The 14647-nt window shown below is 38.9% G+C and overlaps 1 protein-coding gene across 1 annotated transcript; it reads left to right on the plus strand.

Annotated features, from left to right (window-relative positions):
* Positions 1-12580: 12580 nt before the first annotated feature.
* LOC113082502 (microfibril-associated glycoprotein 4-like) lies at positions 12581-13939 on the plus strand. Its single transcript, XM_026254131.1, has 5 exons — positions 12581-12631; positions 12725-12925; positions 13006-13102; positions 13200-13367; positions 13470-13939. The coding sequence occupies exons 2-5, from the start codon at positions 12725-12727 to the stop codon at positions 13724-13726; spliced, it is 723 nt and encodes a 240-aa protein (XP_026109916.1). The 5' UTR covers positions 12581-12631; the 3' UTR covers positions 13727-13939.
* Positions 13940-14647: the final 708 nt, after the last annotated feature.

The following is a 14647-nucleotide window of genomic DNA, read 5'->3' on the forward strand; positions in this document are numbered from 1 at the left end:
ACTGGCCCTTGTTTTTTTTTTTTTTTTTTTATAATTGCAGTTTACATAAGCGTTCATCTCCATTATAAAAATAACATATTGTGCAGTTTCCAAGTATTTTAACATAAACAAAAATACTTACAATCATCACATTTTGCCAGGGGAAGTACCGACTTACAAAAATATATCAAATTGTTTACACACGTTCACAGTTTTTGTTGCCTTTTGATTAAGAGAATACTTAATCTTGTTGATATTGCTTGAACTCAATGTTAAAAGCAATAAAATATGTTTTGAAATGCGCAAACTAACATTTATGAATGTTAAATTTTGCCAAGAGAATAATGAGATTAATAATGAAAATTTCATTAGTCCTAGTCTTAGTTCTGTTGAAGTCATAAAGGCCAAAAAGAACATCCTTCCAAAACCACTTGAAATCTTTCTCAATTTTTTCTGCAATAAAATTACAAATGTCATACCATATAATCTGGACAAAAGGGCAGTGCCAAAACAAGTGGGTAACTGTTTCAATACTAATACAGCTGAAAGTGCAAATTACATTAAATTTTTTAACAATATAATCATTAGACGGGTAAAAACTGGGCCTTGTTTATAAAGCATTCATCACTGAAATAACGTGAACACACAAACACACGTGTGCAACTCCTTTGCTGTCCCGGTGTTACGGTTTAACTGGTTATCGTGTTATCTGCATAGACAGTAAAAGAAATGGACACAGCGACCCCATTGGAACTCAATTGAGACAAGTGAAGCCCATTTTTAGCGTTTTTTAGCACTTCCGTTTCTGGCGCGCAGACTCAAACGAAGCGTGATGACGTCAGCAACCTGTCTGCCAGATGTAAATCTTCTAGTAGCTGTGCGTGCAAACTGCCATCGTTAATCTTGCAGAGACGGCGAGCTTGAGCGGGGAGATCTTTGTCGTGAGTGAGCAGGAGTAAGTATTCTGATTAATTATTTTGTATAGTATTTTAAAATGTAATGCCAGTACGCCATATTAAGTTAATTGCCTGCGAGCTTCTCCTCCTGTCTGTACGGTAATGCGACAGAGAGACGAGTGGTTATGATGCAATCGTTAGCCTATTTTTTACAAAAACTGTTTATACGGGGCCATAATGTAACATAGAAGGTAATGTAGCCCTTTATACATTGTCGTGTATCTTTAGAAATAAATAATGGACAAACTGAGTCTTTAAACGCCTCAGATGTAAAGTTATTCGCTGTCAAAGTGACGCCAAAATGAATGGGAGTCAATGGGAATGCTAACGCAAGTGAAGTTTTGCTAAAAGATGGCAGCCCCCACCCGACTTCAACTTCCGGTCGAGTTCCTTGCCGCCTGGTTATCTGGTGACCAACTTCCTGTTTAGGTCTCCGCTGCAGATGTGCTGGAACGACGGCAGCAGATTCGCCGATTCTGAGGGCACAAACTGACGTGATATTAAGTGTCTAATAAACGCACACTTGCTCATTGCATGATTTTGATATTCTTGCAGAGATAACAAGTTATAGGTATGATCGCCGTAGCGGCTGAAGTAAGTAGGATAAACAAAAAATTAAATAAAGTAAATCTGTGTTGGCACGGGTTTCGAACACGCGCTAAAAGACGACGCGCGGTGAGACGACACTCACGAACCACCGAGCCACCCATCTTCACATAAGCAGCTCCAGATCTCTGGATTCAACACGGGGCTCTCGGCGTCACATCGTGAAACAGGCTGAATCAAGGAACTGTGACTGTGTTAACTTGTGACCTCTGTTTGCAAGCCAAAATCCAATTTTACTGTTGCTATAAGTTAACAATTCCAGCCAAAGTGCTTCTAATGCTGCTAAATGACTTGATACGATCTGAAAATTACTCATCGTCAAAAATTACTAATCCCATTAATGTAAACATGCATAACAACAGCCCAACGTTTAAGTAGCTTAAGCCGCGTTTCCACCGCAGGAACTTTACCCAGGAACTAGGGACTTTGGCCTGGTACTTGGTGTGTTTCCACCGCAGGAACCAGGAACTAAATAAAGTTCCTGGTAAAAAAAATGCCCCTCAGAAAGTCCCTTCTGGCGAGGTGGTACTTTTACAGAGTTCCGGAACTTTCGTTCTGGTAAAAATGTTATTTTATGTTTAACCACTAAAGACACATCAGAGCCAGCGGCACATATCAGAAGGTCTATCCAAGCTGAGGCTGCTCTCTGCGGATACATGAGGACTGAGCTCCCGCTGATTGCGTGGAGCTCACCGTCTCAGAGATCGGCGAAACACATTTTTAAATAGGCGCTGTCTTTATAAATAAACCACAGATTTGAGTTTTAAACAACTACATTCTCGCCTGAAATACTTTTAAAATTACATTTCATGACACAATAACAGTAATATTTTGAAAATGTTGATCCGAATAAATGGTGGTTGAACTCAACCAATGCTGCGTGAACTCAACCAATCAGAATGTTTAGCGCCAAAGTCACGCCCCCGAAAGTTCCGGAACTTTGAAAAAGTACCACCTCGCCAGCAGGGACTTTCGGAGGGGCATTTTTTTACCCGGAACTTTATTTAGTTCCTGGTTCCTGCGGTGGAAACACACCAAGTACCAGGCCAAAGTCCCTAGTTCCTGGGTAAAGTTCCTGCGATGGAAACGCGGCTAGATTTACTTTATTTTTATTTTTTGTTTATCCTACTTACTTCAGCCACTACGGGTGATCATATCTATAACTTGTTATCTCTGCAAGAATATCAAAATCATTCAATGAGCAAGTCTGCGTTTATTAGACACTTAATATCACGTCAGTTTGTGTTTTCAGAATCGGCGAATCTGCTGCCGTCGTTCCAGCACATCTGCAGCGGAGACCTAAACAGGAAGTTGGTCATCAGATAACACGGTAACCAGTTAAACCGTAACACCGGGAAAACAAACCGCATCCACTGTTCCCTTAAGGATAGGTTCTTTGTGAACCCGAACAAGCTTATCTTACCCTCGCAACCAAAGACACACCTTTTTGGTGACACTGTTGGTTTTGTAATCTACAAATCCAGCTGGAATCAGTCCTGTGCTCTTGCTTTAGCTTTGTTTTAAATGTGTGCCGCGCTTTTCAGGGAGATGTGCCCATACAAAGAGTCGCGCCCTTTATGACGTCATGGAGGTCCATACTGATAAAAACAACAACAACAACAACGTATAATTTATTAACTTTTTTTTTTGTTCTTGTGTTACATTTTTATGTTGATGGTTGTTTAATTTTATATATATATATATTTTAGCATTTATAAAAAATAAAATTTCAGAATATAAATTATTGCTTTAAAGAATGTTATCTTGTATAACGAAAACAAAACCACTACAGATCTATAATTTAATGTTAACCTTTTTTATTTTATAGGCAGAATTTCACATACATAAATAAAACAAAAATATCTTAATTCACCTCATTTCTTCAATAAGACTGTAAAAAATTGAAATCTGTGACATGTTTAAAATACCATGGTGCAATCTCAAATCCCCCTGGTATTTGTAATGCCATTGTTAAAACTTAATGTGCACTTTGCTTTTTTATATATATATATATAATTTTTTATTATTATTTGTGTCTTTTTCTGCATTAATAGGTAAAAACTTGTGTATTTTGCACAGAAATACTCTGTCATATATCCAGCAAGGTTTTTTTTTTTTTTTTTTTTTACTTGGGTCATATTTAGCATGAGCATCCAACTAAGTAAGAATGCACGAAATGGCATTAGACCCCCACATAAAAATGTGCGGCATTTGCAGACAGAGGGTGATTGTTGGAAAATGGGTAGGACACTGATAGACATAATGATATGTTTAATACACTTTCAGTAATAGTGAAGTAATACTTAAGAGCCAATATCATGTATATAGAGTTGTAGAGCCATATCTAAGATATCTGACCTGAGTTTAGGAAACTGCTGGTGTGTGGGGCGTATTTCCTCCAAATAAAATAAATAAATTAGTCAATGTAAACTCTGTTACTAATATATAGTGACAGTGTTGACAGTATGTAGCAGAATTAACAGTCATACGCAGAGAAACACACACATCATTTCTGTTACAAGCTGTTAATACTACCTCAGAAAATATGATTTTCAAAAATGTAACATTTAATATTAAAATGTATAAATGATTCTCAGGACTCACACAAAATAGAAATAATAAAGTGAAGTGACATTCAGCCAAGTATGGTGACCCAGACTCAGAATTCGTGCTCTGCATTTAACCCATCCGAAGTGCACACACACAGAGCAGTGAACACACACACACACACTGTGAACACACACCCGGAGCAGTGTTCATCATTTATGCTGCGGCGCCTGGGGAGCAGTTGGGGGTTCAATGCCTTGCTCAAGGACACCTCAGTCATGGTATTGAAGGTGGAGAGAGAGCTGTTCATGCACTACCCCACCTACAATTCCTGCCGGCCCGGGACTAGAACGCAGAACCTTTTGATTGGGAGTCCAACCCTCTAACCATTAGGCCAAAACTTCCACAAATCACACACCTTCGAGCCGGAATTGAACCAGCGACCTAAGGATAATGTTAAGATAAAGTGTCTAAAATATGTTAATAGTTATTTATCTGTTGCACAAAAGCAAAAAGAACAACTAATATTAAAATTAACATGACTGGTGTAAACTAGGCATAGTTTCTATTTTTAACATGTGTTTAAAGGGTTGCTCAACATACAGTTACCAATCACAGACTCAGCTGTTGATTTCTAAAATGCTATGGCCAATCAGAGGTGATTAAGTTAGAATCTATTCGCCACAGTGCTGAAATTACATGCTCACAAATGAAAGATTCATTGTGTATATATTTATTGTTATAACAGCTTAATGCAATAGAGATTAACTGAGATGCCAGCTTTTAGTGATAATAAAGGAAGCACACTGCTTGCATTCTGCCAAAACATGTACACAGCAGGCCATGCTTGCTTACTGTTAAAAATATTAGTGATTTGTGAATGCTGATGCTTAGCCTAAATAACAAATGTTTTACCGGGTGCTTATGCTGGGATGTTGTGGAGCTCAGGAGAGGTTACAGAACCTTTGAACCAATCTTTGTCATATATATTACTTTTACGCGGGCTTTTGCAAGTGGGAGCGGGGAAAACAACAATAATGTCATGGGTGGGAGCTGGACCAGATAAGATATATTTCTGTGGGAGCGGGTAGGCGCCGGACAGAAACTTGCGGGAACTGGAAAAATCCATCCTGCTCAGATTTTATATTTCATTAGGACCGAATAATAAAAAAATATTGGGGTTTAAAAATACTTGTGATTAAAAATGACTTAAAATAGATAACAACAATTTGACTTTAACTAGGATAACATTCCATTAATTTCTTACCACTAAATTAATGACGATATCCTTCTTTCTTTTGGTCAGTATATAAAGACTAATAAGTTAAATTCCTGTCCTGTTCAATCTGTCCTGTACAACCACAATATACATCAACAAGATAGATGTAGAGAATGCCCATCCTGTTTGGGAACCCAGCATTTACTTGATGATATTGAGAACCCCAGTGCAGCAGCAGTACTGTTAATGTTACAGGAAAAGTGTGCTGCGAGCCAGACACATAACTGGTTTTAGGAAAGAAGTAGTTTCTAATAGTCCCTTATGGAACATCTTTACAAACACAAGAGGAATCATATCCCTGACAATTCTACTAGGTCTTCCGGTTCTGACATGCCTCAGAATAATGTGGATCACAGCAGTACAGGAACCCAAGGATCATGCTCAGATACAGATTGTAGCAGCACTACCTCACACAACCTTGAATACACATCCTCATATACCATCTGTATCCGATGAGTTATCATACCTGGAAGGAAAGGAAGATTCAATGAATATCATTTCACTGCATACAAATGATTCCCATTATGGTAGTGAGGGGAAGGATGAAGAAGAAAACAGGTTTGGTTCTTGAGAGGAGTGGAGCCTGCACATGGACATCCTTGCATTTTAAGTGCAGTGAAAATCTTGGCCCTTGAGAGATATGACAGAAGACAAACTAGGGGTTATCAATCGCATAATAAAGGCAACAAAAATCTTACCAAACTGACCAGACTCACACTCCGGCTAGGGGAGGATCTCTGAATTAGCAAACTCCCAGGGGTCCACACCATGGGGAGGTCCTGCGTAATGGTCTTGGAGTTGTTGGAGCATGCTCCCAGCTGTGCCTGGACAGTTAGGAAAGGCTCACATCAGATCCCTGGGTCCTAGATATCATAAAGAAGGAATACAGTGTACAGTTCCAACAGCACCTTCCTACCTTTTCAAGGGTTTGTATGACAAATATGCACAAATTTTATCCAACAAGATTACAGCTCTATTACAGAAAAAGGCAATTGTTCAGATAAGCACCGAACATCTAAACATAAATTGATTTTTTTAATGTTTCCTATAACCAAAGAAGGATGGTGGACTTCGGGCCATACCAGACTTACAATAACTGAACCAATTCATAAAAGTGTTGCCCTTCAAAATGTTGACAACTGTACAAATTCTGAAAACCACAGAAACAGGAGAATGATTAATTTCCATAGACTAAAAAGGATGCATATTTCCATGTGCCTATCTGTCAAGATCATTACCTGTTTCTTAGCTTTTCCTATTAAGGTCAGGTTTCTCAGGATCCTAGCATATGGCCTTTCATTGTCTCCAAGGGTCTTCACCAGATTGATTTCAGCAGCCCGTCACCATCTTCAGTGTGCAGGAACAAAAAATATAGCATACCCAGAAGACTGGTTTATCTGTGCTCTTTGTCTTCAAGTCACAAAGGATGCAGAAATGGCAATTCAACATGTCCAGGCTCTCTGTCTCAAAACGAACCGAGACATTTTACTTTAGCTCTCAACGGAGGACGTCAAATTTCTTTCCTCTCCTCCCCTGCCTTGCCAGCTTCGCCTGTCTCTTGTCTTGTCTACTTTGAGAGACTCTCTCTGCACTGCTTTCCTAAACTAAAAAAATGGATTTGATAAATTGGTCTCTCAACGCAATTGACACCATCTTCTCGACGAGGAGCTTGGGTTCGGGGGAACCTGACTGCCCTGCCGGAACGTTTGCAGCTGGCTACACGATGGACGCGTGGGCGATTTGGCGGGTCGTGTGACTGGCTGTTCTTTCCGTGGAGGACATTGAAGACATCTACCTATTCGGAACCATGATAACAGGTCTTCTGCTGATTGGATTAGGCTTTGCCCTGGGTTATCTGAAAATTCAGAAGACAGGAACAGCTGTCCAAAGCCTCACAAGGCTGCCCGTCATGATTGAAGGAGTGGGCAGAGCGGTCAGCATTGAGACTGAGACTATTAACCGCAATATGGATAACATCACGGTGAAGCTCACGGCTTTGGAAAGGAAATTGGAGGATTTGGAGACCAAAAAAGACAATCATAGTGACCGTTAAATTGGAATGCGGCTACTAGACCAAAACAACTGGTATCTTATCTTCTTTCAGCTCCACTCCCAGCTTGGCCTTGGCTGGATAACAAATTTTCCCCTTGGAAAGCATGGCAACGAGACGCTCTGCGTCCCTCAACCCGTTTCCCACAGACACCGGGATTGTTGTTGACTCTCTCTAGGACCTGACCAAGGCTGTCTCCATGGCAAATTGCTGTGACGCTGTATAATCTGCGGACTGAGGCATTTAGAGAGAATCGCAACTCTCCAGGCCTACTAATACACAAACTCTTACACATATACAGATATGCACTCACCTCCCCACCCCCATCCCTCGCCTTCGCCGCTTTGTTGGCCAGTCTGTCAAGCGGGTCCATGACCAGCACTTTCTAGCTGCAGGGTAGGACGACTGCTGCCTGCACTGGATTACCTCGACCCCCCCCCCCCAATTTCCGTCCCCAGTTGCAAAGTCTTGTGTTTATGGTGTATGTGCTTTTGTTGCTGAGGTGTTTTTTCATATTCCCATACTGTACTCCCAAAAGGAGCATAGTATGGGTGTTGTTGTTTTTTTCTCCTCACTTTCCCAATGTTATGCTGTATTTCTTCCTCAATTCCCTGTCTTCCTGTTCTGTCTACCCCATTGTATGTATGTTATGTATGTATGGACAGGTTGATGGCTAATTTCGCTGGTACTTGTGACTAGTGACAATAAAGGGCTACTACTACTACTACTACTACTACAAGAGCAATCTGAGTCCCTGGCAACAGACAAGTGGTTGTGAGAGTTTCACTGGATTCCTAACTAATGAATGCAACTTTATCTCCTCAGAGGGTGATACAATTATCTAGCTCAGTCATGTCATCTAAACAGGAGGAGTTAATTCAGCTTCAGGAGCTGCTGGGCATAATTGCAGCGATTGTGATTTCCCTTGGCCATCTCAAAGCCCATGCGCTACAATGGTGGGTGAACAGCTTCAAATTACATCCCAAATTTAGACATGTGAGGACACAGAGACATTTGCCACACCCTTGAAAGAACAAGAAGTTATTATCACGACTGGTTCCTTTAGGGAACACCCCAGCAAGAAGGTCTGTGATAACAACAGATGACTGTCAGACTGGATGGGGAGCAGTCTCCAGAGACTTCTGGGAGCCTCCCTGTACCTTAGTGCATAGCAATGTGCTGGAACTTAGGGCAGTTTACTGTTCTTTGAGGACTTTTCTCCCATTATTGCAGAACAAACATGTCTTGATAAGGACAGACAATGTGTCTGCAGCAGTGACTCGAGTCACTATTCTTTGGACTCGAGTCCGACTCGAGACTCCATTCTCTGGACTCTTGACTCGACTTGGACTCGTGGACTGATGACTTGTACTTGGACTCGGACTCGAGGATATATAAAATCGGATTTGAACATTCATCACGTTGTTTTTGACAAAAAATATTATAAAAAATGTTTCGTGCCCAAGACCGGCCGGGATCTATTCTTTTCCCTACAGACATCGTTACCGCTCGCTCTCTTTGCTTGACAACACACTCACTGACGTCACTAACTTTACTTTTTTTCCAAAGCGCTCGGGCACTTGCGGGAAAGGATGAAGCTGATTGGTTAGTTCTTGTCACATTACCCGCGGCACGCTTGCAACATTCTGAAAAGTTGAGATGTTTTTAACTTGTTGCGTTGCGGACGTGCCTGGATGCTTCCATTATGAGCGTGCATACTGCGCGCCTACATTGGGAATAACGAACATGAGCGTGCAAAAGAAGCGATATTTGAACGGCCCTTATCGTTACACGTTGCTTTCTGACCAGGCGCGTGCCGTCACACACACACATTCACTTGAACACATACAAATGAACTCACGCTAAATCACTCGTTGACGAGCGTGAGAGAGCGTTTGTGTGTGAGTGATCACTCACACACAAACGCACTCTCTCTCTCTCTCTCTCTCTCTCTCTCATACACACACACACAATCATTGTAATATGCACGTTTCTTTTTTTCACCGAGTGTATTTCTGTAATACAGTGTTAAAGGATTAGTTCACACAAAAAATGAAAATTTCCTAATCATTTACTCCTCCCAATGCCATCCAGGATATCTATGGCGTTTTTTCTTAAATTATGTTTTTTAAGGAAAACATTTCATGATGTTTTCTTCATATAATGGACTTCAATCCCTACAAACTCAGTTGGGTGCTATTGTTTCCTCAAAAAACAAACAAAAAAAAAATCCAATATGGGACTCGAGACTCGACTCGGACTCGAACTCTGGAAATGGTGACTCGACTTGGACTCGACTCGGACTCTTCTTTGGTGACTCGGACTTGGACTCGGACTCGACAGTTGGTGACTCGACTACAACACTGGTCTCCAGTGTACCACATCAATCACCAGGGTGGCACTAGCTGAGCACAATGTCTTCAGGTGACAAATAAACTTTCTTGATCATCTCTGAAACTCTTAGAACAGTGTACATACTGGGAGTAGCAAACAAAGCAGCAGACCTGCTGTCTTGAACTGGACCTCTTCCAAAAGAGTGGTATCTCCATCTCAAAGTGGTAAGAAGTATATGGGGACAGTTCGGAATGGAAAGGATTCAATTTGTTTGTAATGGCACATACAACTCATCACAATATATGGTTTTCCTCGAACAACCAGGGAGATCCCCAGCGTATAGATGCAATATCTTAAGAATGGCCATAAGAGTTGTTGAAAGTGAAGTGAAAGTCTTGATATTTGCCAAGTATGGTCACCCATCCTCAGAATTGGTGCTCTGCATTTAACCCATCCAATAGCAGTGAGAAGTGAACACACCGTGAATACATATTACAACTCCTGCCAGCACCAGCAATGTTTTCTGGTTAGAAATTATCATTTATAAATTGTTTTACTTATCTTCCAGCCATGTCTTTCCTTGACATAACCAATATGATTTTGTCAAGAAATTTGCAGTATAACAATATGCAATCACACTAAATGTATTTTGTACAGCATGATCTTGTAGGAAGCTCATGTCTTTGTGCTCATTTATGTTTTTAGGGAAATTCATCTTAATTTACAATGTACTTTTTAAAAGACATGTATTTTAAGTTCACGTTTTCCTTGCGGATGTCATGGCATGTTCAAATTAAAACATCCTCAATGGTTTGCTCTTCAGTAGATTTGATGTTTAAGTGGTAAACAGGCAGACATTTCACAACACTGTCTGTATTTTTGTCTACATAGTCCTTTATTTGTTTTAATGTATGCATACTCTTGACAAAAAAAAAGACAAATTCTCTGAAAGCAAAATTGATTACTTTGAGCTGTTGACAACCCAAAAACCAATATAAGACTCATTTCAATTCTGACAGATTCACATGCAAAGCTGGAGGTCATGAGATCTGTAATTAGCTCTTAAGTTTTTCACTAGAACACATTCAAGACCAAAACCCATCAAGGACAAACAGCAATTACCCAAAAACATACAACGAGAACAAACTATTATTTCTACAGAATTTACTGTGAACCTTCCCTCGATTTAAACAGAAATGAAAATAACATTTTTAAAAGTAGAAACCTCTTCTTTACACTTTTCTTTCTTGAAAGGGGGTAATGACATTGCATTTTTTGTTTTATTTTAATATGTTTCTTGAGGTTTACTTATAATGATAATAAAGTTGTTTGCACAAAAAAAAAAAAGAAAAAGAAAAAAGATGTGTTTCTCGGGAGTCAGTGCTTATCGTCACATTGTCCCATAGGATCTAAAACAAGCTGTTTTCTGAGGGTTATTAAATGCTTTTTTTATTGATGATGAGGTCATTTTAGGTTATGAAACTTTGAGGAGGCATTAACCACACAAAGACTTCAAAGGAAATTTGGTTATGCATGTCATGACATAATTATCACTTTAATTTGGTGGTTTAATCAAAGAAATAGTGTCATGTTTTTAAACTAGAATATGTTTCAGAAGAATGCCGCAAGTCTGCTTGTGCTTTTCATCAGTTGCCTTACTGTGCTACTGATTAATTAATAACTAGATTCATGTTTCTGTCTCAAAATACACAAGCTCAAAATAAATGTGCAGCATGACAAAGTCAAATATTAAAGCACAGCTAACAGGGAACATTCTTTAAAAGTTGTGAGCAAAAGTTCTTCCAATATGTTTGTTCAAAGCTATTTATTAACATTCTTGAAACATCGGCAAAAAGAAACATGATTTACTTTTAATGGAAACTTCATTCTGGAACGTTTTACTTTGAGTTACATTGCTCATGTCTGAATCAATCTATTCAATGTGAGGACACAACATCCAATGTCTACTATAGCCCTATTAAACACCCCTAAATTTAATCTTTTCTAATATGTTCCTCATTTTAGATTAAAATGAATGACTCTGAGATAATAAGTTATAGGAATAGATTCAATCTCAGGCCAGCTGCTCCTAAAGCACAATTCACTTACTTGACATTTTTTCAATAACATGAAAATAATTTTTGTTCCAAATTCTCTGGTATTTACTAATGTACTCAATACGTTAGCACATATGTTTAGGATGGACTTCATCTACCGTTTATATATATATATATATTGCTGCTCCTTTCAGAACATTTCTCATTCGAAAGTTAGATTCGCAGAATTTTGCAGAATGATAACATGGAAAGTTCCCTTATCGTTCACCTAGAGAAAAACACTTTTAAAACATTTAAAAATCTATTTTGAAGTTTTTTGTTAGATGGATTTGCTATCAAAATATATTTGTGTGGCTCTATAAGATAATCTAGTAATCAGGCTGTGTGACTGTGTCAGTGGTAATTTACACTTTAGATATAATAAAATTAAATAATATAATATCAATTGTTATGGCCGTTTTGGTCTTTGTTATAAGCGTTGTTGTGCGAGTTAGTGTGCAAATAACATGTGCCAGCAAGGATGGGCTATTTGCACTAAGGCTCTCTCTCTCTCTCTCTAAACATAAATTACAGATAATATGATCATGTAGCTAGACATCTAGAGCTTCATAGTGGACACTTAAAGATGAAGAGGAGGAGCCTGAAAATCTGACAGATATATAAGGAGTATTTGTTTCAAGCAGAACAACACACAAATGGTGAATTACTTTAAAAACATTTGTTAATTTTAAAATTAAGACACAATATTTAAGTGTTTGTTATTTTTGTGTAGGTAAAACGGATATCTGTTGTGATCTACTGAGAAAAGATTGAGAAGTGGGAAGTAAGTTCATTAATAACTCTACATTCCTAAAAATGTTTTGAGATTCATTTCAGTTTCATTTTGAAGTTAATCTCTTTCTCTCTGTCTCTGTAGATGATGATATTTTTAGTGGCTCTTCTTCCAGTTGTATTGGGCATTGACTGTAAATTCATGCCATTCGACTGTTCTGACATCTATAAATCAGAACAAAAAAATAGTGGGATTTACCCCATCTATCCAACAGATGATGTTCCTCTCTGGGTTTATTGTCAGATGATCTCAGATGGGAAAGATGAAGACAATGGAGGATGGACGGTACGAATGTGACTTTAGATCATTAAACACACATCAGAACATAGATTATAAATAATATCTTCTGTATAAACCCATCACAGGTGATTCAGAGGAGAATGGATGGCAGTGTGAATTTCTTTCAGCCGTGGAATCAGTACAAGAGAGGATTTGGGAATGTGGAGGGAGAATACTGGCTGGGTAAGATCTCACAGTGTGTGTGTGTGTGTGTGTGGATGTTCATGTCCAGTGTTTGGTTGAGCGTGTTCTTCATGTGTGTGTTTGTGTGTGTGATCAGGGCTGGAGAACATGTACCAGCTGACACGCAACAGGAAGTACACGCTGAGAGTGGATCTGGAGGACTTTGATGGAAGGAAAGGTTTTGCTCTGTACTCCTCTTTCTCTGTGGGTCCTGAAGCTGATGGGTATAAACTACAAGTTTCAGGATTCAAGGCTGGAGGAGCAGGTAGGACTTTACATAAAATGTAAACATTTTTCAAATATACATTAACAAAGAGCCTGTTACTAAAAATGTTAGTGCCTTAACTGATGCTCTTCATCTCTACAGGTGACTCTTTGACCGAACACAGCAATCAGAAATTCTCCACCTTTGACAGGGATCAAGACTCTAATGCAACAAACTGTGCCAGACAGTACCTCGGGGGATTTTGGTACAGAAAGTGCCATGCAACAAACCCCAATGGTGTGTATATATGGGGTGAAGATTCCACACATTATGCCATTGGAAATATATGGAAGACCTGGAAGAACAATTTCACTGTTGGTATGAAATCCATCATCATGAAGATCAGACGTGTTTCTTAGACATTCGAAGAAACATTACAGTGTTTCTCAAAATTAAAATACAAATCAATCAAATTAAGGTTGAAAAGTTTCCTTTTCTCTGTAAACTGTGTAACTTAGAAAATCTGGTGTTGTGTACACATCATTTATTATTATTTATGTTTTGGGTTACTTTTTAAAATTTACAACGGAAACAAATAAGTTATCTTCAATAAATTGTAGCAATTAAAGGCATTATGTGCTGTTGTATATTTTTTCCACATTAGACATCAGAAACAATAAATGAGGAGTTCAGCTCAACTGATGTATGAGTGTTAAGAACTGTCATTAAAGTAGCTATGTAATATGTTCAATTTGCTTTGTCCTGGCTTCATATTGCTACCTGAAATACAAGTACAACAATTTCCAACTTCAGCTGATAGTGTAGAATGGGGTGTGGTCGAAGATGCAGTGGGTATAGAGTGGATGTAAGCTATATGTCAGCAGTTTTCAATTCCAGTGCTCGTGCCCAGCATATTTTGCTTGTCTATCTTGTTTAATACACCTGATTCAGATAACCAGCTTGTTAGAAGAGAGCTATGTGCATGAACTGTGTTCTGATTGATATGCCTTGCCTTCCACTTTGACCAAACAGTTTGACGCCTATTTGGAAAGGCCCAAACAGTATTTTGAAGTAAATGGTTTAAAGGACACTGATGAGAAAATGAAATCAATGTTGTTGGAAAAAAAACCTCATAGTTTGTTAATGGATTTATGCACACCTTAAAAAACCATCACAAAAGGCTTATAAAAAGCTGATGAAAACACAATAAGTACCCCGGATAAATTTCATTGTAGAGAGATGCTAGTTCCAGACAAGGACCCCCTAAACCTCCACTCCCACAATATTACCAATATTTTTTAACTGGCTGTTCAAGTTTATATGAGAATATTACATGACAA

Source organism: Carassius auratus, unplaced genomic scaffold (genome assembly GCF_003368295.1).
Source record: "Carassius auratus strain Wakin unplaced genomic scaffold, ASM336829v1 scaf_tig00036401, whole genome shotgun sequence".
Classification (NCBI taxonomy): domain Eukaryota; kingdom Metazoa; phylum Chordata; class Actinopteri; order Cypriniformes; family Cyprinidae; genus Carassius; species Carassius auratus.